This window comes from Nuphar pumila, chromosome 3 (genome assembly GCF_984573655.1).
Source record: "Nuphar pumila chromosome 3, dmNupPumi1.hap1.1, whole genome shotgun sequence".
Classification (NCBI taxonomy): Eukaryota; Viridiplantae; Streptophyta; class Magnoliopsida; order Nymphaeales; family Nymphaeaceae; genus Nuphar; species Nuphar pumila.
In genome coordinates, this window is record NC_143251.1 from 46894395 (window position 1) to 46921911 (window position 27517).

The window sequence follows — 27517 nt, forward strand, 5'->3', positions numbered from 1 at the left end:
CTCTTTGTTCGCCTAGATTTCATTTCCTTCTGGACAAACTTGCGGTTATCACACCGTAAGTTTGAGGGGGGGTGTTAAAATGTACACTCAAAATCAATATTGTAAGTATAAATATATATACTTATATACATAGAGATACGTATACATATTTTATATATATACGTATCTCTATATATAAGTATATATATTTATACATTTTTATCATTTTTTTACCCGAAAGGGTATTTTTGTCATTTTACATTTTGCGCATATTCCATTTGGAATATGCTGTAATTTTTCCATTATTTTTGTAATTCTTTTAATTTTTATTTTTTTCTTTTTTGCACTCTTAAAAAGTGCATTGGGGGTCTCCCCAATAGAGTCGTTGGGGAGCCCCCAACGGTCATAATTGTGACCGTTGGGAGCTCCCCAACGACTCCTTTGGGGAGCCCCCTCTTGCCTCCTTCCTTCTTGTATAAATAGGGGTGTTCCCCCTTTGTATTTTCTTAAGCTTGAGAGTCTCAAGCATTTGCTTTTATATATTGAAATACATGCATTATTGCATGTTTATTATTTATACACTTTTTGTGTATTTTGTTCAAGTGTTGTGAAAGTGCTTTCGTGCACTTCTTTTATAAGGTTTTTATGCTTGTTTATGTATTGTCTCTTCGTAGACAATTTCACAGCCACAACCACATGGTCACAAGTACATACCATTGCATGAGAATAACAAAAACGAACTATGTGCATACCAAGATGATGTGACAGGAGGGATTACCAAGGCTTTGGCCAAATGGATGGAAAAAAGCCATAGCCCTCTTTTCAATTGAGATGATTTATAAAGTAATAAGGCTTGGGACAAGTGTAGTGGATTGATACATCCCCACTTGATGGATACATAAGCAAGGGTGTGCTCGGTTAAGCCTAACCTTGAGCCCCATAGCTTGGTTTACTTGTTAGCTAGCTTTCTTTAACTTTTTTATTCTGTTAGTTAGCTAGTTTGTTACTTGTCAGTTTTATTAGCATGCATTTACTTAGAATTTGGGTGTATTTGGGTCAAGGGGCTTAGTGCATGCATTTGAGTTGGATCTAGACCCAAGATCCACTTCATGGCAATAAAAGCCAACTTGGCACCATTTGTAGTTCAGATTGGAAATTAAATTTGAGAACTCCTTAGTTCTTTTCTCCTTACAATTGGCGAGTTGAGCCCCTTGCTACTCAATTTCATAGCCAATATAGCGCTCTCATTTTTGGATTGAGCTTGCCAATTGGAGAGATCAACCGTGTGCAACAACTTTCGGCAAATTACAATCCTAATCACAATGGATCGAGATGTTGATTAAGATTAGAAGGTGAATTTGAATATTAGGTGATCAATTGCAGCAAATCTAATCAATAGATGATGGAATTCATGAAGATCGGTTCATCTACTGAGTGATTCCTCATCTTCGGTGAGTCTAAGGTGAGATCTGGCCAAAACGATTCTAATTTCAGCTTCCCTCCTTGTGATTTAGTTCAAATCCATGTGCATTTAGCTAGATCACACTTAGATCTTAGCATTTACACTCAGTAATTCATGAGAATTCACTTGTGGAACAAGATACGACGTTCACTTGGATCTCACGTACAGTGTGAGTTTACTATTTGATCTGATTTCCTAACAAAATATTCAGTCATCTGAGCATAGATCCGAGCAATTGTCTGTCATACTCATGTTCTATATAATGTGGAGATGTTGTCAGAGTGATTTCATGATCAGACATGGCCTGAGTATCCCGAAGCAACCACCACATTTGATGACTCATACATTATATTTTGCATCAGAGTTGTGCAATTGAAGAAATTCTGGCAACTTTTCGTTGTGATCCCGAAGTGTCCCATACGAGTTAGGTGACATGCCAATACTTGTTGGAAAGTTCGTGTCTATTTTCACGACATCATTGGCATTGGACTAATTCTAGCCAGAATCCGACGATACAGTAACATTTATGGCCACTTGTCTGAATTTGTTTTGTAATTGTGCACCAATCTGACTTTGTGAGCTAAGGTTGAACAGTTCATGCATCCTCGGAGCTTGTGCATGGGTGTAGAGTAAGATTTGGATGTGTTGGGCAGTATCAAGGGTGGTAATTGGCCAAAGTTGCAATTTGGGTCGCAGCATTGTAGGAACTGTGGACTTGCAGTACAAGGGGTCTATTTTGTGACAATGTATAGTTTTGATTTTCGATCAACTTGAGTGTGTCGTATCTCAAAATCTGTGTATCTTTGCCTAATTTTTTGTGTAGTTTTGATTTTTTAGAATGACATTAATATTAATTGAAGAGGGGTGTTTAGAGTTCAAAAGCACTAAGGCCAATAGATCTAAGAGGAAGAATCGCATCCGGGAGTTGGGACTTGAGGAGACATAAAACAACCAAGTGTTTGGTTGAGCCAGTTTTGGATTGTTTGGATTCAAGGTTTAAAGATCTGAGTGGGGTTGTACCACGCTCAGTAATTTGCAAGAATTTACTTGATATGGCCCCACTTGGATCTTGTAACTTTAAAGCAAAAGAGTCTAAAACCGACTTAATTGAACACTTGGCCTATTTATGTCTAATCAAGTCCCAACTCCCGGATGTGATTCTTCCTCTTAAATCTATTGAGTTTAGTGCTTTTAAGCACTAAACACACCTTAATAGGATTACACACTCTGAAAAATCGCAGCCACAATTGGCACGTTTACCATCCCTAAAACAAAAACACAAACATTTTCCAATCTAAAATAGTAAAAACAGAAAACAATACAACCTTATTCTGGACCCAACTTTACATATGTGTATCTCTCAAAATACAACTCAATTGCAAGCCAAATTTGGTATACAACCTCTAAATGACAATGAACTACACCAAAAATTGGCAAGAGATGATAGACATATCCTAAGATATGACACACTCAAGTCAATCAAAAATCAAGATTATACACTGATACATAAAAGAGCACTATAACTACGCACCCACAATTTGGGCCAAGTGTCATCGATGATATTGCTCTACATCAAAATCTAACTCCACACCCGTGTTAAAGCTCAGAGAATGCATGAATTGTGCAGAATTAGCTTGCAAAGCCAGACCGGTACACAGTTTACAGCTATGTAACAGGGATTCGGCTAGCAGGGTGCCACACCCGCGTCGACGTGACTCGACGCGGGTGCGGCACCAAGTGTGGTCAACCCAACCCTGGGTGCGTTGACCGCACCCAGGGTCATTTTGGTCCCTTTTTTAAATTTTTTTTTTAAATTGCCCTATGAAATGGGCTGCGGAATTTAAAAAAAAAATCGGGGGTGGGGGGGGGGGGAATATAACTTCCATCAAAAGGAAAAACCTTAACGTGGTGCAACTGATCTAAAACCCATGGAAATAATTATCCTAATTTAATCAACAAGAAAATGTGATGCTTTCAAATAAAGGAAGTCTAGCATTGGAACGTAATGCATACAAAAGACAAAGGCATAAATTCCATCCCTTTGAAACACAAAGTGACCATTGATCAAACAGAAAACCTCCTGGATATTTATAAAAAAATAGATATTGAGCTTATATCCAAGCAAGGATTCTTAGTAAACAAAATCCAAAAACGTTAGAAACTCAGTCAATCACTGATGAGCTACAACCTGCTCTTACCTAGGAGCGGACTCCTTCACCAAAACGAAGGAACAACGACAGTTCGCTAGGGGTGCTAATGAAAATTCCACTGGATTTTATTCCCTCGTCGGAGGTCAAAATCACGATTGAATCAAGCCGACCCTAGACATAGGTGGTGGCGTCTGAGAACATCATTCATTTATGTGTCATGCATGGATCTATAGCCCATACCGGCAACTGGTGTGGGTCGAGACCGAAGATCCTTGAAAGAATGACAGAACTGGAGCCTAATGGGTGGACGTTGGTCAAGATTTCACGGCGATACCGGAACCACCATCGCTAATAGCCTCCTTCTCCTCCGTCTCGTCCAAGCCCAACCACAGGCCCGCAGATCAGCATCCCTGTCGCAGCAGAGTACTATAGTCGGCACCTGCCAAAATTGAGGCCAGACCTTACTTCAGAGAGGATTATGTCCCAAATTTCCCGCCATGGCAAGCCCGACCATCCCTTCCAAAAACCACCGCTATACGCCTGATAATCGTCGCCAAGAGCTCACCATGCAATCAGGAACGAACATGGTGATCGACGAGGGTCGTGAAACTATGGGCACCCGAAAACCCAACCCTATGGAAAGCTGCAATGACGGGTCATATCATCTGCAGGATACTCGTACGATGGAATGTGGATCCCCAAGTGCAGGGCACATATCAGCAGAGCAAGTGGTGCTGACACCTGGCCTGCCTCCACCGCCCTTCTCCTTCCCTCCTATCGTGACAGACAGTTGGTCGGGGCTCCTCGTTCTTGAAAAACGTGAGATCAGGCCAGGTTGTTCGATTGAATATGAATCGGACGCCCCCCTGGTTTTTACCCATTTCGTTGGATTTTATACACCCCAAACGGACCCGGGTCGTGGACTCAAGCTCGAATCAGAGCCCCATGAATACAGGTTTTCAGGACTGTTTCAACATCTCGATCAAGCCTCAAAGCAAGGGGTTCGGAACTTCAAGGGGTCTCCAAGGGCATCCTTAACCTTGTGAAGAAAAAAGGTGCCCCTTCCCGCAAGGGCATCAAGACTTTCGAAAGGCTCAGAGGCCAATGTGGACACCTTTGTGAAAAGGTGGGAGGCCACATAAGTAGCGCATTCATGCAATACAAAAATGTGTTTGTTTTCTCAAGTTGAAGAATCCGAATCAAATCCCACTCAGGCTGCCAATGCTTTGAGGCTCGTGAGGCAGGATGGTCATGTCCTCAACCCGGAGTTTTACCTCACAGCCAGGTGGGCTCATTATGTGAGTCAGCACCCCCGCACTCGCACCCGCGCCAGGGGGAACCCCGGACCCCCCTTATATAAATATATATATATATATATATTACATTTTTGCCCCTACCGCACCCCCGCACCCGCACCCATGTGACATAGGTTTACAGGAATTATAAAAAAAATCAGACAAGTGGCCAAAAATGCTACTATATCACCAAATTTCGGTCAGAATTAATCAAATGTCAATAATGTCGTGAAAATACACACAAAGAGCTTTCCAACAAGTATTGGCACATCGCCTAACTTGTCCAGGATGCTCCGAGATCGCAATGAAAATTTGTTAAAATTTCTGTAATTGCATAACTTTGTTGTAGAACAGAATGGGTGGGAGTCACCAGATTCTAGTGGTTGTTCCGGAATACTCGGACCACGCCTTAATTGTAAAATCACTTAGACAACACTTTCACACTATGTAGAACACGAGTGTAAACGGCAATTGCCCGGATCTATGCTCAGATGGCCAAAATTTTCGTTGGAAAATCAAATCAAGTAGTAAGCTTAGAGGATGCATGAATTGTGTGGCAATAGCTCGAAAAGTCAAACCGGTGCACAGTTTACAAAATTACAGAACAAATTCAGACAGATTGTAGGTCAGATAAAAAACCAGAATCGATCAAATGCCAATAATGTCGTGAAAATAGACATGAAGAGATTTCCAACGAATATTGGCACATCACCTAACTCGTTCGAGATGCTCCCGGGTAACAACAGGAAGCTCCCAAAATTTTTGCAATTACATAACTTTGTTGAAGAACATAATGTGTGGGAGTCATCGGATTTCAATGGATGCTCTGAGATACTCAGACCACATTTAATCGTGAAATCATCCGGACAACACCTCTATACTATGTAGAACAGGAGTGTGACCGAAAATTATCCAAATCTATGCTCTGACAATCGAAATTTCTATTGAAAAATCAGATCAAGTAGTAAACTCACACAGAACGTGAGATCCAAGTGGAGAACTCCATAAGAGCTAGATCCACAAGTAAATTATCGTGTATTACCGAGTGTGGATGCTCAGAGATCTAAGTGTAATCTAGCTAAATGCACAAGGATCTGAATTAATTCGCAAGAGCGAAGCACGAATTAGAATCTTTTTGGTCAGATCTCACCTTAGACTCACCGGGGATGTTGATCATCTGATCTTCAAATTCATGTTTTAATCTTTATCAACAACTAAAACCACCATGATTAGGAAAGTTGCAACACACGTTTGATCTCTCCAACCAGCAAGCTCAATCCAAATAGGAGAGCACTCGGTTAGTTGTGGAATGAAGGAGCAAGGGGCACAACTCGCCAATTGTGAGGAGCAAGGGCTCTACTCACTTGAGAGAAGTTTGAAATTAGAAGAGAACTAGAGAGGAAGAAGAAGAAGAGCTAAGTTCTCAAATTCAATTTCCAATATGAACTACAAATGGTGCCAATCCTATGATTGCCTAAAAGAGGGCAGTGTCTCACCAAAAGTGCATAGTCTGCTCCCGACTGCAGCATGCACACACGTAAAGCCACACACTATGCTCCAGTGCAATACAACCCCAACTTGTGCACATGGCCCTTGCATCACACAAAGTGCACCACCGTGCACCTACAGCAACATGCAAATTCAGAACTTGTGCATGCATTCCAACCATGCCAAGGCTCCCCTACTAATGCATTATCATGTTGTCTTACACCCAACTTGTCAAGTTGGGCCGCATGGTGAGTGGTGAACTTAGTTGTCAAAGGCGCTAAGCAGAGCCTAAGCAGTGAGCCCCTAAAAAGACTAGGCGAGGCCTAGGTAGACTAGGTGGTACCCCAGGTAAAAAAACATACAAAATATGTAAACAAACTACTAAAATTAATAACAAACATGTATACAACATAAAATTAATCAACAATAAGCAATAGACAAATAATAATATCTGGTCGAACACTGTAAAGCAATTATATTACATAAAAACAGTCAAATAGATAACTCATGCGCTTATAGATTATATATGAATTAAGTACACATATATGTATATATATAATATAAACACATAAATTGTAAATTTATAATATATGTTTATGATATGTTAATATATATACAATTACACAGAAAACATATATACGTGTGTGCAACTGCACATGAGCGACTACCTCGGCTAGGCCGCCTAAGCGTCGCCTAGGCTCCGTCTTTGACAACTAAGCGGAGGGGTGAAAGGAGGAGGAAGAAGAAAAAATAAGGTAAAAAAGAAAAACAAAAGAAGAAAATAAGAGAAAAAAAAGAAAGCTTTTGAGGCGGGAGGAAGAAGAAAAATAAATAAATAAAAAGAAACAAAAAAAATTTAAAAAAAAACATGATAATTATGTTCCTGCGGCTTAGGCATGAACAGCTTAGGTAAAAAAAACAAGGCCCTACTGCCTAGACCCATAAGCCTAGGTGGTGGCCCTAGGCTTAGCCAGCCTAGGCATAGGTTTTGATAACTAAGGTGGTTCACACCCAGGATTGCGAGAGCTACGAGACTTTTGGAAAACCAAGGCAGTTGTAGACTCACTCTATCCTATCATCCTTCTGCACCAAGAAGCACGGCAACCACATATTAGGATTGTGAGAATCCGCCTCCAGTTGTTCTACCTATATTCGTCACCACTGGCATGAGTGCCAAGCATGCATTGCCACACTCGGGATGCCTTGAGGACAAGGTGTATTTGGGGGGGGGGGGGGGGGGGGGGAGGAATTGATAGTACCCTTCCTCTATGGCCACAAGAGGCTCAATAAGTGAGTCGAGAATGGGTTAAATAGTGATAACATATGTAATAACAAGGCAAAAGTAGGCCTTGATTGGGGGTGGTTTAGGGGTCTTGAGTTTGAACCAGTCAGGTTAGACCTATCTTACCCATTTAGTTTGAGAGGGATGTATATATATTTTCCCCATATAATGAGCTCTCTATTAAATGAACAAAATCCTCCCTCTTGGGATTTAGGAGGTGCTTCCCTTTGAAATGAAGCATACCTTCCATCTTCCACCTCTCTCTGTCTCCCCCTCTCTTTGCACCTCAATACCACCAAGGTCACACACATTGGGTGCCGCAGTGACCCCCACGTGTACTATCCACCCACCCGCGACCCTCCCATCCCGTGCTCACACAATCAATTGCCCACTTCCCCCACACTACCAATCACATTGCTAGCCTCCTGCAGGAGTGCTATCATGTTGTATAGCAAACAATATACAAAACCATACCTATATGTTTTTGCCAGGATAAAGATTTCTACTCTTAGGATATGTTTGGTTGCATCTGATATGATTTGGAATCACATGAGATGGAATCAAATGTAATTTAAAGTCATATGATTTCAACTCACATATTACACCATATGATTTGGAATCACATGAGTCACTTCAAATGTGATTTCAAATCACATTCTGTTTCTTATTTGCATGAGATTCCAAATCACATGTTTGGTTATATGTGTTAATAAGATTCATTCTCTCATTTGCATGAGATTCCAAATCACATGTTTGGTTAGCTGTGAAAATGAGATTCACCCTCTCATTTGCATGAGATTCCAAATCACATTTGAATGCAACCAAACGTACCCTTAAAGGATATTAGTGTACGCATGCAAGTATCTATGTGTCTACGTATACTACCGCGGCATGGACAACTTGTTTCAAACTGAGTGACCCAAGTACATATTTTAACATAACAACGGGGGCTCCGCGTGGTTGGTAGGAGCTGTCAGTGCACTGTAATGAAATATGTGGAAGCACAAAACACTAGACACCAAGGGCTTACAAGATCACACTTACCACACATACACATGCACATGTCCACCACAGAACTAAACAAGATCCAATAAGACAATAACAAGAGCGTAAAAAACATGGTTGGCAGTTGAGGAAGCGGGAGCGGGAAGCGATACGAGAAGCGGAAAGCGAGGCACTTTCAAAATTTTAAGAAGCGGGAAGCATGGGATGACTTAAGAGTAAATCAGGAATCGTCTCGGAAGCGACCTAGAAAGCGAACCGAAAGTGACCTAGGAAGCGAGGGGGAAGCAAAAAAAGAGAAATAAAATAAAAATAAAAATAAATACAAAAAAATTGGAAAAAATGGGGAAAGCGAGGGGGAAAGCGTGATGGGAAGTGTGTTTCCCATAAAAGAGAAGTGTGATTCCCTTTCCCTTCCCGAAAAAATGGTGCTTCCCCGTGCGTTTCGGAAGTGCGGCGTTTCGCGCTTCCCCACTTACCTAGGTGTTTCCGGTAACTCTGGTAAAAAATGTAGGATATTATTCACCAAATGCTTAACACAAGCATTAAAGAACAAGGGGGTTTTAACTCCTATTTATACACAAATAACCTCAAGTAGGAGGGGCTGTTGGGATCCCACAACGGTCATATTTATGACCGTTGGGCACCCCAACGACGCTTTGGTCCAATGCCCAAAGAGCCCCTAGCCTTTTAATAAAAGACAAAGAAAGGAAAAATAAAAATAAAACTACTAAAAACAATTATCCCTAGTGGATATTTTATTACAAGGGGAAAAGACCAAAATATCCCTGACTCGAAAAGGAAATTACATACATAATTCAACATGCACGTCTCCCTGTGGTGGGACGTTGCAGGTTCAAAACCCCATAATAACTGGTGGGGGTTTGCCTAGCCCCAGCTTGCCCTTCAAAAAAAAGATACTCATAGAAATAGGCCAGCTGCCAGATAAATCATGATATAAAAACAAATAAAATAAAAAATGAAACAGTAAACCCAAGAAGATATGAACTGCGCAAGGCACCACATTTTGATATACAACCACTAGTTCAAATGAAGATATGAGAATGCAAAAGGTGTTAGTAATCTCATGATATTCCTGAACTATTAAACCAACCATTTTCAATATGAGATTAACAGGAAAGAATACTTTGACACATCCGGTAAGATAAATCTCGAATTTATTGCTAATGCAGTCCACACCATGCTAAAATCTATAACCAACCACCAAAAAGAACAAATTTTCATAATTCAAGCAGCAAAATAGACACCATGTGCACACCAATATGAAAATCTACTTACAGAACGAATATTTGAAATATTTGACTTTGCTTTTAGAGTTTCAACATCCCTCTCCAACTGTTGCTTCCAATCTGAGAGCAGACTTTCATCCTGCCAAAAACCTTAACTAATCAACTAAAAGCTAATCACAAAGTGAAAATTGCAGAGGCAGCACTGCTTTACATGCACATACTTGTGGACTTTGGATAGTCACTTTATTCGGAAAAAGTTTAGACAATAACTTCATAGCCTTCGTAATTTCCTTTCCTCTCTCATGTAGTCTGCTCAAATTTTCCTGAATACAAAGCAAAACTAGATCAAAATCAACTATAAATGTAAGTAACAACATAAACTTATATGAATTGACAAGAACAGAGAACATAGTGAGCACAAATGACATCCTTTGCCTACGACCATGGAAGGCCATACCCCAAGTAAATATAGATAAGACATGACAAACTCATGAATGGCAGCAAATCACCAAATTCCTTTATATATTAAAGCATCCTAGAATTCTTGAACAATCCAGGATAATTTCTGACCAAAAAGAACTAAGTTCTTTCCTCCCACTGGCACTATCACATTTGGAGAAGAGCAAACAGGTAAAATAGATGACAGGAAAGACAGCACCCGTTTATATATTTAAACAAGTGGAACTGGGAAAGTAACATATCCATATTCCCAAGGAGAGCATAGTTATCATATGATATGGAACATCATTGATCTTGGTAACAAGTTGAGCATTGAATAACAGCCACTACTGGAAGACACACACAAAAGATAAAAACAAAATGGGAGTAAACAACAATCAAAATCTTAAACAGATTATACAACCAAAAGTAAATAAATAACCAATATGGAAGGTTATGGACATATTGGCTTGATATCAATACAAACTTTTTCAATATGAATAAGTTAAAATAATTACAAAGCATATGATAAACGGAACTATCCAACAGAAGCATCTAGATTCAGCAAATGGCCTAAAGACCAAAAACAGATTGGCAGAATTCAAAATAACAATACGAAGATAGTTATGCATTTTAACCAAACTACCCAATGGCCAACCATCAAAAGAACATCTGAATTCATGGGTGTACTCTCCCATGTGGGCAGGGGGGACCTCAAGGGTTTTACCAACTTGGGGTTTCCCTTGGACTGTCCAAAAATAGACAAAAAATGCTATGACAACTAGCATAGTTCCCAACAATCTTTTTTTAGTAAAAAAAAAGACGAGAGAGAGAGAACCAGCAACAATATCCACATAACAACTAATAATAAGACTATAAATATAGCATTTTAGTTTCTCTTAAATGGACTTAATAATACAACAAGACTTATCTTAAAAATGGAAAAATCAAGCACACAAAAAGCACTTTATCAGCCTCTGTTCCACAACAATTGAACAGACTATGGAAACTACCAGGCAATTAGCAAAGCTAGGGTTCACATAAAAGATGATGGATATAAAAAGAATATATATCTGATATGAGACTAATGACACTTAAAAAGGAGACATTATGAATTACCAACCGGAAAAGAGAAGTCAAACAGAGCCGTTTGATTGCTTCCAAATTTTGTGAAAAGTAGACCACCAGGTTGTGACTGAATCAGAAAAAGGAAGAAAAGGAGAAATGAGGTCATGACAAAAACCACAAACAGTTCATGCTCATCGTAACCCGTCCTAGCCACAAAAAAATCAAAATATTGCAAGCACCATCTGTATCTAAAATAAATTTATTACTTGTCATTCATAACGCCGGTATTTTAGCTGCTGTAGGCAATTAATGATGAAGAATACAAATTTTAATACACTACCTTCTCCTTACGATTGTCCACTTGCGTGTGTGACCCAATCACAACAACATTGTCCGTCAACTTTTCAAGCCTGCTTTTGAGACAAGAATATGAATCTGAATTCACAACCAAAGATTTCTCTATGTCTTTCAAGAATAATATCAGGGGACCATTTTTACTTTCGCTGGAGACGATCTGTAAAATGAATATTAGCTTAGATGGCACTAACGAGTAATTGAAAAAAGAAATTTGAAAGAACAATTCAATCTAGGACAGCAAGAACACCTCAAACATAGTGTTGATTGCAATCTTGTCAATTTCTTCACCACAAGAATTTTCTAGATGTAGATAGTCAGCTGCAAGACAGAAGTGATTCTAACCAATTTAGTCGCCAATCATAAATATAACAATGAGAAGAGAGAGAGAGAGATGAGCAAAATGACAAAATAACCAGATAAATAATGTTCATTAAAAGAGAAACCCACCACTGCAGAAGAAACCATGATTTTGCTCACAAAGACCACCAAGGTCATTTCCCTCAAGAACTGGTTTATCAAATCTAACACCTACTTTTGAGCATCCATTTTCTTCAAAAGCAAGAAGCACATTGCCTTTACTACCATAGGATGGACCCCTGAAAATTTACAAAGCAGCACATAAAGTTAGACGTATAGCAGAAAAATGTGTTGTGATTGTTTTAACGTCAACAACATTTAGTACACGTTATAAGTTCACCACATTTCGTTACCTTATAAACTTTTAGAAATTCCATAATGGTTTCATTCATTAATTTTTGTTATCCAAAAACACAATAGGAACGAAGCAAACCACAAGATAAAGAGAAGAAGAAAACAAGAGAGGGCACAAGATTTACATAGTTCCGCACTCAGGCCCACATCCATGGGAGAAGGAGAAGCGAAAAATCCACAAGATGTGAGAAAATACAATGGCAAGATACAAAGCTCTCAAGACCCTAATCCATAATACACCTCAAAACTCACATACCCAACTCCAAAAGGAGGTGGCAATACATATGAAGAAGAGCACAAAACCCTAGGACATAGGAAAAATTACAAAACTAGACAGCTCCATACCCCGGGGGGAATAGCCCCCGCACACTCAGAAGGGGTTTGTGGTGGGCTCTGCTCTTGGACCAATTGCCCAAGCCCTCCGCAACCATCACAAACATCTTTGAATTCTCAGGTCATGGATCAAAGCAGGTCCAGGATTCAAGACACCCACAACAATTATCAATGGTCACAACCAAGTGAATCTTAGCAAATTTATATAACACATTAAAACATGTGCACTCCCAAATATAACAAGAAAATATATCAAACTTTTTACACAAATTACTTTAATAAACTTGCATTGACACTATGGATGTCAGTCCCGAAAGCCTTTGGTACAAATGTATGAAACCATAATGGCATTTCTAAATTTGTTAGGGTGCAAAAAATTGGAGCCAAGTTGTTAACATCCATAAAAAAGTTGTCAAAGTTGATGAAACCCAGTAGTAAACTTGTTAACATCCACTAAAGACTGCAGAAGCCAAAAAGACAGACCATACACACACCTTTCCCCCGACCTGGCCCCAATAGAAAAAAAAAAAGCAAGTGTGTGCCTTGGGAAGTAGTAAGAGGAGATATGGAAATTTGTAAGGTAATTGAGGTCGTAGCTATACACAAGGAGGAACAAAGAAACAAGACTCATAAACCAACCTCATGCAACTAGGATAAGGTTTGACGATGACAATGATGATGATGATGATGATGATGATGATAATGGCATGCATACATACTTGATCTTAGCGGCCCAAAAGCCGAAAAAGATACACACTCACTCTCATAGGTGCATACATATATATGTATATATGTATGTAAGTGAGGTGTGTATTGTAGTATCGAACCACATTAACTTATAGTGATACACTCTTGATTTACATAGATCTGATCTTCCAAAAAAAACTTTTGATCATGTTTAGCAAGTTCTATTTAATATTTTCATGTGTTAAAGTTTATTCCAGCATGATATTTTAGTTCATTTTCAAGCTACTTTTATCTTCATGTGACCCGCCAATCAATTTTTCAGCATCTTGAAAATTGAATTATTTACTATATTTTAGATATTATTAAACCCACTAATATAGTAAATAAACCATGTTAAACACATCAGTACAGACAGATCTAACATTTGGTGGCTAGATCCACACAAGGGAATGTAACATCAAATACCATCATGGTTCACAACCATTTTATATATATAATATTATATAGAGAGAGAGAGAGGGAGAGACATTCAAAGAACTTGTTAAGCCTGGCCAAAGGATATGAATCTTGATAATACATGAAACAGACATGCACGCATATGGTTGCAACACAAGAAATCAAAGAATATATGGCGTTTGAAGATATTCTATAATCATGATCTGGCATCCTTACAAACCACAGATATCGGAAACTACTACCAAAGGTAACTTCCAAGTTCCAATAGTGCCACCGGAATATACTATACACACCAACAAAGCAAGAGCTTCTGTATCAACTATCAAGTTTCTAGTAATTGTTTATAAAGATGTAGAACTCTTCCAAGCAGCAACTTGTGATTAGGAGAGATTCGTTTAATTATTAGAGAACTATTATTGAGGATGATATGATCAAATACAAGAATTCCCAGATATGTCTCACATCCATATTTATCTGCATGGCTATGAACATGTGATATTGAATATATGAGAAAATGTGCAACCAAGAAAGTGTCGAATTCGTACCCTAAATAGGATTAAAAGTTCACACAGAAAAGAGCAGAGGAATACCTGAGAGGAGTATGAAGTGATGGATATGCCGACACAGGGAGTGAACCCAAATATTTTACTCGGTCACCTGAAAGTTTACCATTTGAATAAGATAAGAAGCTAACAGATCATAAACAACTCAAGAAACTAAACAATTTATAATAATGGGAAAAATAACAAAACAGAATGCCAAGCTTATCAGCTATCTGCAGAGATCGACAACTTCTCAACTATGTCACCTGGGTACGGGTGCGGGTATGGAGGGTACGACTCGGCAATTTCAAAAAATGAGGATACGGGAATACTGATATGTATATATATATATATTAGGGTTTGGGCCTGGATTATATGTGGATCCATATTAAGATCTATATGTAACTTTCAAAAAAAAAAAAAAAGAGGGAATGAAAATTTAAAAAACCATAGTTTTTGTATTTGTGTAATTTTAAAAAAATGAGGAGGGGAAATGAAAAGTTTTCAGTTATGAAGGGTATTTTCCAGAACCCCCTGCCCCCAGCCTTTTTCATTTATGAGGGGGCAGGGGGTTCTCGAAAATACCCCTCTTTTTTCTTTTAAAAGAGAAAGATAAGTGGCATAATCGAGAACCCCTGACCTACTCATTCCCCCCTTTTAATAGGATTTTATTCATGAGGGATGGGGGAAGGTTCCTCTCTCTCTCTCTCTCTCTCTCTCTCTCTCTCTCTCTCTCTCTCTCTCTCTCTCTCTCTCTCTCTCTCTCTCTCTCCTGCCGAGGGTGGGAAGGGGGAGGTTTCACAGAAAAAACAAAAACGAGTGCGGGTTTCAAGTTGGGTCTTAGTTGGACCCAACCCGACCCGACCCACAGGCCCACGTACCCGTGTCGCACCCGGTAACCGTACGAGTGTCGAGACATGTCGACACGGGTACGTGGCCTGATCAGCCGTGTCCCGATAACATAGCTTCTCAATTATTATATTTAAGCATGGTTGTTGGTATTGGTGTTGGCTATTTCTTCGTGAGGATCTTTTCGCGAGAGATTTTAGAAGAAGTTATTTTTCTCAAGAAAGCTTCAGGAAATTCTTATCATTTAAAAAAAATAAAAAACCTATTGAATAATAAAAAAATAAGAAATAACAAGTTTGAGTAGTATTGTTCTTACAAAATAAAAAACAGTTAGAAAGTTGTAAATAAAAGAGAAACAATCAGGAAAAAATACATAAAATATAAAAATAATATTGTTTCAAAATTATCATGATATTTTCAAAATATTGGCATGTGTTCAAGTGCCTGTGTTTTTTATTGTTGTATCAGAGACACATTTGGCCCTCAAATCACTTGGTTGACAATTGTTTAGTCAAACAAGCTAACTACAATGTACTCAATTAATTCTTCAACAAAAAATTAAGATCAGTTATTTTCCCACCAAAAGACACAAACGTAATTTAATACCTTAGGCAGGTGCTTGAATGTAATAACTGAAAGTTGGGTGGTTAATAGTTGAGTTGGGTGGCTTTTTCCGATTAATAAAGATTTAGTCAGTAAGATAAAAATAGTGAAGCTTACCTTTTCTGAATGTATTCCTTGATGGTGCAGTTGAAGCCTCCTGTTTCGATGGGGATTTGGAATTGAAGGCAGAAGAGCATACAGTATCAGCTTCAACACTGGCAGTAGATTTCTTCTGCTGCAGAGCATCTGACTGAGAAGAACGATGTTTGATGGTACTAGATGATTTCTCAGCTCTTACTCCATCTCTTATGACATCTGTATCTTTTGAAGATAAGCCCTGAAAACAAAGCGCATTACAAAATCAGTGAGACCATACATTAGACTCTTCCAGTGGCAACGGTGTAACATAAACATGTACAGACATGCATAAAATAAAATGAGAACTTACGCTAGACAATGAATTAGAATCAACTATAAGTAATTTGGCACCAAAATGGCTTGCAAGTGCCTTTGCCAATGTTTCCTGATAAATCTCAGATCCTGTAGAGAGGTGACAGAAAGCATACGTCAGCAGTATTTATAGATTAAACTGGCAGACACTTGTAACCCCCATAAATTTCCAAGGAGTATAGGACGAGTACCTGAAGGGCCAGATAACAAAACTCTTCGACTAACAGTAGGAAGATCTGTAGTAAATTTTGCGAACTCCTTGCGCTTCAAATGTATGTAGATGGGACAAATCAATGCATTTTTTGTGTTTTCACTGCACAAAAAAGGGGTTATCATACTGTAGCTCAAAATGTTAACATATTAGTGTATCCATGCATAAACTAAAGCAATCCATCACATAAGAGCAATAAAACAAGTAAAATGCAAGGTCAAACATTTCATGCAGCTGAAGGCAATAGTTAGAATTAAGAGTTAGTGGGGCCGCTTTATTACAAATATGGCGAAGATAAAGTTCCATTGATAATCTCCTCAGACACCTTTCACACCACAAAAAGAAGGGGGGAAAAGTTCAAACTAATTATTTCTCAATCCCAATTCTCCACCTCATTTGTAGTTTTTCCTCAGCATTTCATTTCAAATCCGATTCCTTCCAACATCAAAAAAAGCAAAAGCTTTGTTACCCCCAATCACAAATTTGGATCAACTAAATCATGAACAGAAACTATTTGAATCATTCCAAAATCCATAATCATTCAGTTTCTAATAATTCCTTGTCCAGAACAGAATTTTGCAAAAATATACATTATCTGCCACCTGGACTTAATGTTTGATGACCCCATGTGCACGAAGAGCTAAGTATGTTTATCACATGTCCAATCAAAACTCAAACTTGCTGCACTACAAACTAAGTTGAAAATCATGTTTAAGAAAAAAAAAAGATGAGAATACATGTAAACAAATATGCATTTACATGTCAAGGTTATAGGTCATGAGTCATGCAACTTGATCAATATACAGAACCAGATCATGATCAACATGAAATATGTGAGCGGCCATCATCAAGTAAAGAATGCTATAGTGGTAGACTCTAATGAAAGCAAAGTAGAAAAACACAGAAATTTCATCCAAGAATGCTTCCATAAGGCTTATGTCCTCAAATACCAAAAAAAAGAGGTCCTTATCCCTTTTTAAAGACTCCAGTATTGACTCTAAGCAGCCTCCAAGTGCCTGACCACTGTTGGTGAATGACAAGATAGAATATCTGGCATATTATGAATTTCAAAGTATTGCAGGATTCCAATGCTTATAGCGCTACTGGATAAGAAGTAAGCCCCCAATTCTTTCATCAATCCTCAGTCTTCTATTTAGGACAGCTGGAAGGGCAGGTAAGCTCTCCAGAATGTTGTTTCCTCCTAATAAATCAAGCAGATATTTAAGGTGACAAAAGTGTTAAGTTGTACATGTGTGTGTGTGTATATATATATATACATTTGTTTCACATTGTACATATATATATATATATGTGTATATTCATATATATATATATGTGTGTGTGTGTAGATATTTTATAATATTTATAATGTTGTAATAGGTAGGGTGTGAACGGGCCGGGTTTACACGAACCAAACCCTATAGGGTCCAGGTATGGTGACAAATAAGAAGACCCGATTAAGACCAGGGTCCAGACCCAAACATCCGATTAATACATGGACCCGGGTATAGTTTGTGAAATTTTAAAACAGACCTGGACCCAACCCAAGTTCCGATTAAGATCAGCAATTTTTCAATGTAAAAATGATAAAAAAATATTATTTTACCGGGTATGGTCCGGGTCTGGTTCATGTAGTTCTTATCGGATCTGGGTATGGTTTCTCTTATAGTAGACCTGATTAGACCCGGGTCCAGACCCAATATCATACCCAAAAATCTGGTCCAAGTCTGGTTCCACCTGGGTCCGACCCAAACCCGACCCGTTGACACCCCTAGGAATAGGTAATACCCATTAGGGGTATTTCAGTCTTTTCACAGTATTGTAATAGAGACATCTACATTAGCTCTGTTTAGGAGCAGGATCTGGAGACAGTTTGTGGGGAAGAGACTTCAGGGAATTGTACATGACATCCTGGGGGATTGGAAATATACAAGGTTTTTCCATGATATCTATGAGTATCCTCAATCCTTCAATCACTATATACACATACACCATTTCACTTGCAAAAGGTCAACCAAAAGAAGAAATGAAGAAACAAAACTTGGTATAGGTGGAAGCAACTTCAGATCTAAAATTTGACATAACCAGAAAATGGGTGGCAACCAAGTAATCCTTTGCTTCCAAACATGGGTGGACAAGAAACCCAGTACCTCAGACATGGCTGGGATCAAACAAATTTTTCTATCTGCGGAAACAGTTGGATAAAAGTCAAGATCATCCTTGTTAGCCATTCACTAAATATGAGTTATATTGAATTATTCACCTATCCCCAAACCCCCTATTCTTCCCCCTTTCAAGTGCAATCTAAGTCAAAGTTCCTTGGTTTCAGTTCAGATAGGATCTCGAATTTTCTTTTTTCTGAAAGCTAAGAAAAGAAACATAATCTTTTTCTGTTTATATTAAAAGAGACATTTTACACCCCAGGTGCTTGCTCCCTCAACAAATCCATTGTTCAGTCCTTTCCTCTCCTTCCATTGATCCATCAAGAATACAATGCCCCCAACATGGCTTATGTGGTTGACCAGCAAAATTGCGTAGGGCTAAAGAACTCATTTCAGGGACTTCTTCAACACACATTGGTATACTAGCGTCCCCAGCACACCATCAATATCAACATCTTCCACCTCTTTCAGCTCTGCCTAGCTGATCTGCTACATTACCACCCTCTTCCAACTCTTCTTCATCCGCTGTGACTAAGATCTAAAAACCTTTCAGTACATCTGCCCTATCCTTCTCTTTGACAACACCAGCTCATCAAAAGATCCTACAAGATTGTAAATGAAAGAAGAGAAAGCGCATTCCAATCAGCATCATTGGTGGCTTATCACTCTTTATACTGAACTCCACTGAAAGCTAAGAAGGCATCAGATTGAATGATCAAAAGCTGAATGCTCAAAAGAACGAAAGGAAGTGAATGAACTTTCTACCAGGGTGTGCAGCATCATATGCTAAGACATCGAATGGAGGAAGTAATGGAGGTCCAGGCGTTGGGTATCCAGAAAAGGAATAATGCAAGTGATCAAGCAAATACATGCCTGGCAGGAAGAGTCAAAAACAAGAAGTTCAAGAGATTTGAAATGCCAAGTACCTTTTCAACTCTATGATGTCCCAAACTTTCCATTTTTAAACATCAACCTTGAGCATTGAGAAGTCACAAGATGGTTCACGAAATTTTGAAAATGTCTCCTTGATAGTCACAGTAAAAAAACAGGAATTCCAATTCTTTGATGCTCCCCTCAGTTCACTTTCAAACATGGAACTTAACCTGGGCATAGAGAAATAATAAATTACCAAATCACCTATAATGCACTACCCCAGGTAGAGCCTTAGTCCCTATGTTGGTGACCAATTTAAATTCATCTATTGAAATTTTAATTCTTCCTTAAACGGAATCACACATCTGAATGCAATAATCCAAGGCAATGGGATATGTTGGGAAAATGACATAGTTTGACAACACAGCCTTCAGTACCCTACTAGCTAATACATTGTTAGCAACTGAAGAACAAGTCAATTGATCGCCAAATATGTCCCTTGAATATGTTTCAACATCACATGAAGCATGGCCAATGCATTTGGAGCTCAGGATCTTGGACATATTTATATGACACTGAACATACCGTGCGATTACTGAGGAGAAAGGAGATATATTCTTGACTTTCCTCCTGAAACAATTACATAATAATGACAGACAGGTGTAGCAATGCCAAATGCAACAAGACATATAAAAAAAAGGATCTCACCATATTTGCTTCATCAGATCAAATTTTCACAAAAGCAAACAAAATATAAACTTATTCTAATCACCAAAAATGGAATCCCTTTTCTGTATCTAAAATATTATTAGAAAATAGGTATTTAAAGTAAACTTAACTAATGGATTCTAATACCTTAAATAATAAGGGAAGTTATCAAATGAGACTTGAATGTTTGTTCCATCGAGAATTGCTTCAAGCAGGTTGTCCTTAAAAGCTTGACATTTAGCAGGCAATGACAAAAGCATTGATGGATCTGAATCCTTCAACATTTCCCTTCTGTCCTCAAGTATTTGTTTGAAGGACCTACTTGGATCCGTGTCAGCTGTATCCCTCAACATCCGCATAATTTTTTTATGAGAAATGGACTTAAAGTTCCACCGTCCATTATCGGCATTAATATCTGCATTAATACCAGTATCAGATTCCATGTTACCAATATTAAGATCCACTCTAGTTATCTGTTCAGCTGGTGCAGATGCATTATCATTTAAAGGTACATCAGTTCCATAATTTTGATCAGCACTGTCTTTCCTGGCACAGTTATTGATATCAATCACGGGAATTGAGTCGTCTGGTACTTCAAAAGCAGAAGATAATGCAGGTGTCTCCATTCCTTGTTGGACATCTTCATTGCTCTGGGTAGGTGGTGGAAGAAGTGACAGATCATTCCCAAGATTGGATAGAGATGCCAATATTGATGCCCCAGCCACAGCAGATGCATCGCCAGATCTTGCTTCAACACGAAGTTCTTTAACAGGAGCATTATGAGCCTCTGTAATTCCCAATGAAGAAGGTGCTGCAGGTGTAGGCACATTCTCATTTGTATGCGGACAGAAAATCTGTATTGGTTTTAAGGAATTCTATGAAGCAAGAATGTCAAGATGCAAATAAGAAACAAACTTACAGCTTTGGCTACACAAAAGGCAACAGAACAAAATTTTAATGAAAGATGAAAAACTTTTGCCACCACCAAGTTATTTAGGTTAAACTGTTAAAGTGTATGCATGTAGAATTCAGGACAGAAAGCAAAGGATACGTAAGAATGATTGCCAGATGAACTAAAAACCAGTTCGTCCCCAGCTTTAAGAATGAAATCTGAATTCTTTTTAACAGGCTTTCCGTTCACCTCAACGGATCCTTTACCTCCTGCACTTTCTAGTACACTGACGCATCCTTCCTCCCGCTGTTCATATCACCAACAAAAATTTCGGTAAGCAAAATCTTCAAAAGTAAGACTACAATAAAGTATCAGTTAAAAACATGTTAAAATGCAACATCTATGCAGAAATGCTATAAATAAGTCATAATAAAATTTTACACGTTACCTGCACAAGCTTCAGTTTACACAGAATTGAACTCACAGATGCATCCTTCAAGTACAAGTTGCAATTTCGACATTGACCGACCGTGAAAACAGGACCAGACAAGAGCAAATGGGGATTCTGGAGACAAAAATCTTGTGAAATTCAGGCAAACATCAAGAACAAAAAGGCAGTCTTTTTTTATTATAAAGTCATAGAATGAAACTTTAATCTTCTATTTTACAAATCAGTTCCTCAATCCAAAATAAAGTCCACTAGAGTAAGGCTGTGAGCAGAATGGGTCCAAATAGGCCCAGGCTAGGATTAGAACAATAATTGTCCTTTCCAGGTCCAGGTCCAGCTCCACATAAAAAACTGGCATTACATGGCAGATTATATAGGGCATATGCCAAACCATAAGACCTACATGCTCATATTTACATTTTTCCTTTAAGGTGAAACTGAACTTTGATTAAAATAAACAGATACATGCAACAAGGATGTAATGAAGTATTGGGGAATACAAAACAAGAGCCCCTAAGAGCTTACAAGATCATAAACACAAAGTGCACATGCACAAGTCCAGCATGGGACAATACAAAAGCCAGCAATGGCAACAAGAATATAAAAAACATCTTTTTATTGAGATATGCTTAAGCAAAAGCATTAACAAATAAAGGAGACAAATACCCCTATTTATAATACACGAGAGGCCATTGGGTAGCTCCCACAATATTTATAACCGTTGAGATGACCCCAATGAGTATGGTCAGAAGACTATAGAGCCCATGCTCTACCAAAAGAAAGACAAAAAATAATAAGAAATAAAAATAAGAAATGTAAAAACTGTCTAATAAACAGTACTTATTACAAGGGGAAAAGACCAAAATACCCCTGACTTCCAAAATAGATTACAATCTTATACATATATATGTTAAATTATACCACTTCTTGTATATATATATATATATTCATCTTCCCCTTTATGTAACCTCCAAGAGGTATTTGTCTTTCTTCTCCTTTTACGCATATTCATGTTAATGGATATGATTGTAATTATTTTTCATTTCTTTTATTTTTTATTTTTTTTCTTTCTTTTTCCTTTTTCTTTTTGACCAAGTCAACACTTGGAGGGGGCCTAACACTAGACGTTGGGCCCCTCCAACGGTTACATTTCTAACCGTTGGAGGGGCTCCAACATCTAGTGGGGGCCCCTCCAAGGTCTCCTCTTTATTATCAATAGGGGCAAACCCCTCTCTTAAATGTATTCAATGTCGGGAGCATTGTTCTCTATTGTTCAATAAAGATTCTTTATATTTTAGCATATGTGCTCTCCATTTGTACCTTTGTGTACATTTTGTTCAAGTGTTCTTGTGCCTTTGTGCACATATCCCTTTGTGGAGGTTGTGCTTATAGTGCACATTATCTCTTTTGAGGTATTTTCACATGGTATCAAAGCAAGGTTTATAAAAGAAGAGCTCAGATTTTTTCACTCTTGGAGGCTGCCTCAAAGAACGTGCCCTTTCTTCGCCTTGCTCGTTTGGTGAGAAAAAGCTCTTAGAAGATCCTTGGTGGTAAGATTCTTCTTTTGAATCTCTCTCTTATTGTTTCGAAAAAGATTCTCATTTCTCCCTTGGGTTTAAATTAAATGGATCCAACTACCACGTTTGGGCCCGCAACATGGAGGCCCACATTAAGGAGAAAGGCCTCTGGGGATATGTCAAAGGCAGCGTTCCCGAACCTAAAATTACCATCCTTGAAAATTGTGAAATTAAGGTTCTTGATGGTGAAGAAAGAGAAAAAGTTTTTGAAGAATACAACAAAAAGAATGAAGAATGGGAGATGAAAAACTACAAAATTCTTTTATGATTTTTTTATTCCGTTGAAACAAGAATAAATGCAAATATATTGAAATTTAAGAAAGTATTTCAAGTATGAGAGTATCTTGAAAAAATGTACACTTCAAGAGACTTGTCCCATAAATACTATCTCCAAAAAAAGGCATTAACCCTTCAACGGGAAAATGTCTGTTAGAGAATATTTTGCAGAATTGTCTACTATTTGGGATGAACTTGCTCCCCAAAAACCCAAATAGAGCGGAGAGGCAATTGAGTTGAGACACAAACAATTAGAAAATCACTTCTTCAACTTTTTAAATGGGCTTAGACCCAAGTTCGAACAAACTAGATCCTCTCTTTTGTCTTCTTTTCTTCTCCTCCTCATTTAGAAGATGTTCTTACCAAATCAAGTGGAGAGGAAACTAGATTGGGAATGAATAAAATCAATTAAAGTGTGTTGGTCGTTCTCTCTAAAGATGAGGATGAGGGAGCTTATGTTGTTTCAAGACCGGAGAATAATGTAAAAACATATAAACCTCCTCATTTCAACAAAAATCGAGGAAGAGAAAATGGTGGGCATCATGGAAGAAGAGACTATAGTAAAATCATATGCCACTTTTGCAAAGAACCAGGACACATTAAGTCAGTTTGTCCTAAATGGAAAAAGATGGTGGCTATGTCTACAACATTCCAACAAACCAAGGAGGAGGGACCATCAACTTCCAACAATACTACATTGTCTCTAAATCAAATCATGGAAGCTCTTCAACCTCTCCTTAAGAGATCCGTTTCGGGAGCCGTCGTGTCAACCTTCTCTCCTCCCGGTAAGACTATTTGGCTCTTAGACTCGGGTGCATCATTTCATATGACTCCAAATATTTTTGCTCTTTCTAAATTCTCAAAAAACGTATTATCTTCCTTTGTCTCTACCGCGGATGGAGCTTCTCTTGAAATAAAAGGAATTAGAGATTTTGAATTTCAAGGTTTTTTTATTCCTAAAGTTAGATTTATTCCAAAGTTAAACTTAAATTTGCTTTCGGTCTCTCAACTATCGGATCATGGGTGTAATATCAAACTCTTATCAAATAAATGTTGGATAAGGGATCGCTGGTCTGGAAAGTTGATTGGAGAAGGCTCTAGGAAAGAAAATCTATACTTTATGGAATTTCTCCAAATTTCTAAGCATTTTTTTTGTAATATTGCTCAACATAAAGATATAAATGTTTGGCATAAACACCTTGGGCATCCAAATATTGTCAAGCTTTCTTATTTACATTTTGTTGAAAATCAATGTAAAGACAATTTCAATTATAATGATTGTATTCTTGGAAAAATGAAAAACTTACATTTTGGACAAAGAACCATGTTTTCAACTAAAGCCTTCTAAAATTGTGCATTTGGTGACTGGCACCCATAGTATCTAAGGGAGGGTTCTCATATTATGTGATTTATGTTGATGATTACTCAAGATATTGTTGGATATATTTTCTCAAACATAAACATGAAGTTTTTTTACCTTTAAGGTTTATCGTACGATGATACAAAATCAATTCAATAGTAAATTATAAATTCTTCGAACTAATTCCGGAGAAGAATACTTTTCAAATGAATTTAAAAGTTATATTGAAAATAATGGGATTATTCATCAAAGATCTTATCTCAAAACACCACAACAAAATGGCTTAGCTGAACAAAAATATAGACACATAATTGAAACTACAAGGACCTTATTTCTCAAAAAAATTCAAAAAGATTTTGGGCCAAAGCGGCTCTCGCATCGGTCTATCTCATAAATCGTCTTTCATCTAAAAGTTTGAATAAAATATATCCTTTTGAAATTTTACATCAAAAAGAACCCGGTTATAATAGACTAAGAATTTTTTGTTGTAAATGTTTTGTCCTCTCTGACAAAAATGATAAACTATCTCCCAAAGCTATTCCTTGTGCATTTTTTGGATATTCGAAAACGCAAAAAGGATTTAAGTATTATAATTTTCAAAATGACAAACTATATGTTTCAAGGAATGTGACTTTTTTGAAAAATATAAGTGATTTTGAAGAAAACAAAACTCATGAAGATAGTGTTGATTACTCTTTTTTATTTGAATTATTGTCTAGAAATGAGGATCTTTCTAGTGATGATGAAATAAACAATGATGAGCATATAAGTAAAAGTATTCCCCTACCAATCCAACATGAAGAAGAGACAACAGATGAACCAATTACATGTAGACATAGAGATAGAAATACCTTTAGAAGTGCAATAGAAAAGTATAGTGATCTTAGTGAACCTTTCCAAACCAACCCACTCACGAAGAACCGCAAGATCTAGGAGGAATCCTTCTAGATTTATATGCTATGAGTCCTTTTCTCCAAAACATAGGGCATGTCTTAGTGTCATTCATTCGTATGAAGAACCTAGGAACTTCGAAGAAGCTAAAAAAAGAATAGAGTGGCGAAATGCAATGGATAACGAACTTAGAGCACTCAACAAAGCCAAAACTTGGGTTTTTCAATATCTTCCAAATGCAAAGAAAACAATAGGACGTGGATGGGTATTTAAGGTCAAAATCAAGAGGGATGGTACTCTTGAAAGATATAAAGTTCGTCTTGTTGCAAAAGGATATAGTCAAGAGTACAGCATGGATTACGAAAAAACTTTGGATCCTTTTGCGCGAATGGTCCCCGTAAGGTGTTTGATCATCATTGCATCTATTAAAAAATGAAACATACACCAAATAGATGTTAAAAATGCATTCCTAAATGGAGACCTAAATGAAGAAGTTTACATGGATGCTTCTTCGGGCATGGATATATCAAAGGGTAAAGTTCTTCATCTTCAAAAAGCACTTTATGGTTTGAAACAAGACCCCAAGGCTTGGTATGATCGATTTAATGAAGTAGTGGTTTAAAATGGATTTTCTTCATGCTATACTGACACTGCTATGTTTGTCAAAAAGTTTGGTGCAGGAATTGTAATTTTACTGCTATGACGATATGTTGATAACATGTAGTGATACTAAGGGAATCAAAAATATCAAAACCACTCTAAAAGAAAGATTTAAGATGTCAGACTTAGGGTATCTGACATACTATATAGGCATTGAGGTTGTCTATTCTCAATGAGGCTATTTTTTGTCTCAAACTAAACTAGCATGCGAGATTCTTAACAGATCAGGCATTAGAGATGAAAAAAGTTGTGAGACTCCTTAAGTTGTGGGATCAAAAATGAAGATTGATTATGGGATACCTTTGGAGGATCCCAATACCTACCGGCAACTTGTGGGGTCACTAATGTATCTTAGTATCACAAGGCCAGACATCTCACATGTTGTGCATACCGCAAGCCAATTCCAGCATGCTCCTACATCCGTCCATATGATCGTCGTTCTCCGAGTTATCAGATACATAAGAGGTACAATAAACAAAGGAGTATTTCTTTCATCATCATCTAATATAGACTTAATTGCATATACTGGCTCTGATTGGGGAGGTGATCCAAATAACCGTCACTCCACCACAGGTTTTTGCATTTTTTTAGGTGAATCCCTAATCTCATGGAGATGCAAGAAACTGCAGAAGGTGTCTCTATCATCCACGAAAGCAGAATATCGAGTCATGGCCTCTACAACCATGAAAATTGTCTGCATTCATTAATTACTACAAGACATGGGAATTCGGGTTCAGAGACCCACGAAATTGTGTTGTGATAATAAAAGTGCAATCTATATTGCTAAAAATCACGCATTTCATGAGCGCACAAAGCATATTGAGATGGACTGTCACTATGGTAAAGAAGCATACTAGCGAAAAGTCGTAGATCTTCCTTACGTGACTTCAGAATACCAGTTGGCAGATTTTTTCACCAAGGCGCTCTGCTCTCCCAGATTCAACTTTCTTCTTGGCAAACTTTTGATCATTGCGCCCTAAGTTTGAGGGAGGGTGTTAAATTGTACCACTTCTTGTATGTATATATATATAAAGCAAGATACATATATATATATGAT

The 27517-nt window shown here is 37.9% G+C and overlaps 1 protein-coding gene across 2 annotated transcripts in view; it reads right to left on the reverse strand.

Annotated features, from left to right (window-relative positions):
• LOC149842803 (uncharacterized) overlaps window positions 1-27517 on the reverse strand; it is a 48911-nt gene that overhangs the window by 13382 nt on the left and 8012 nt on the right. For both annotated transcript variants that reach the window (XM_089999450.1, XM_089999449.1), the window contains exons 4-16: window positions 21697-21813; window positions 21408-21554; window positions 20504-21210; window positions 16594-16715; window positions 16401-16492; window positions 16070-16289; window positions 14549-14615; window positions 12219-12367; window positions 12019-12089; window positions 11755-11928; window positions 11470-11541; window positions 10130-10231; window positions 9958-10047 (exon numbers count right to left, since the gene is read on the reverse strand). In XM_089999450.1, coding sequence (XP_089855576.1) covers window positions 9958-10047; window positions 10130-10231; window positions 11470-11541; window positions 11755-11928; window positions 12019-12089; window positions 12219-12367; window positions 14549-14615; window positions 16070-16289; window positions 16401-16492; window positions 16594-16715; window positions 20504-21210; window positions 21408-21554; window positions 21697-21813 — 2130 coding nt within the window. The remainder of the gene's footprint in view (window positions 1-9957; window positions 10048-10129; window positions 10232-11469; window positions 11542-11754; window positions 11929-12018; window positions 12090-12218; window positions 12368-14548; window positions 14616-16069; window positions 16290-16400; window positions 16493-16593; window positions 16716-20503; window positions 21211-21407; window positions 21555-21696; window positions 21814-27517) is intronic.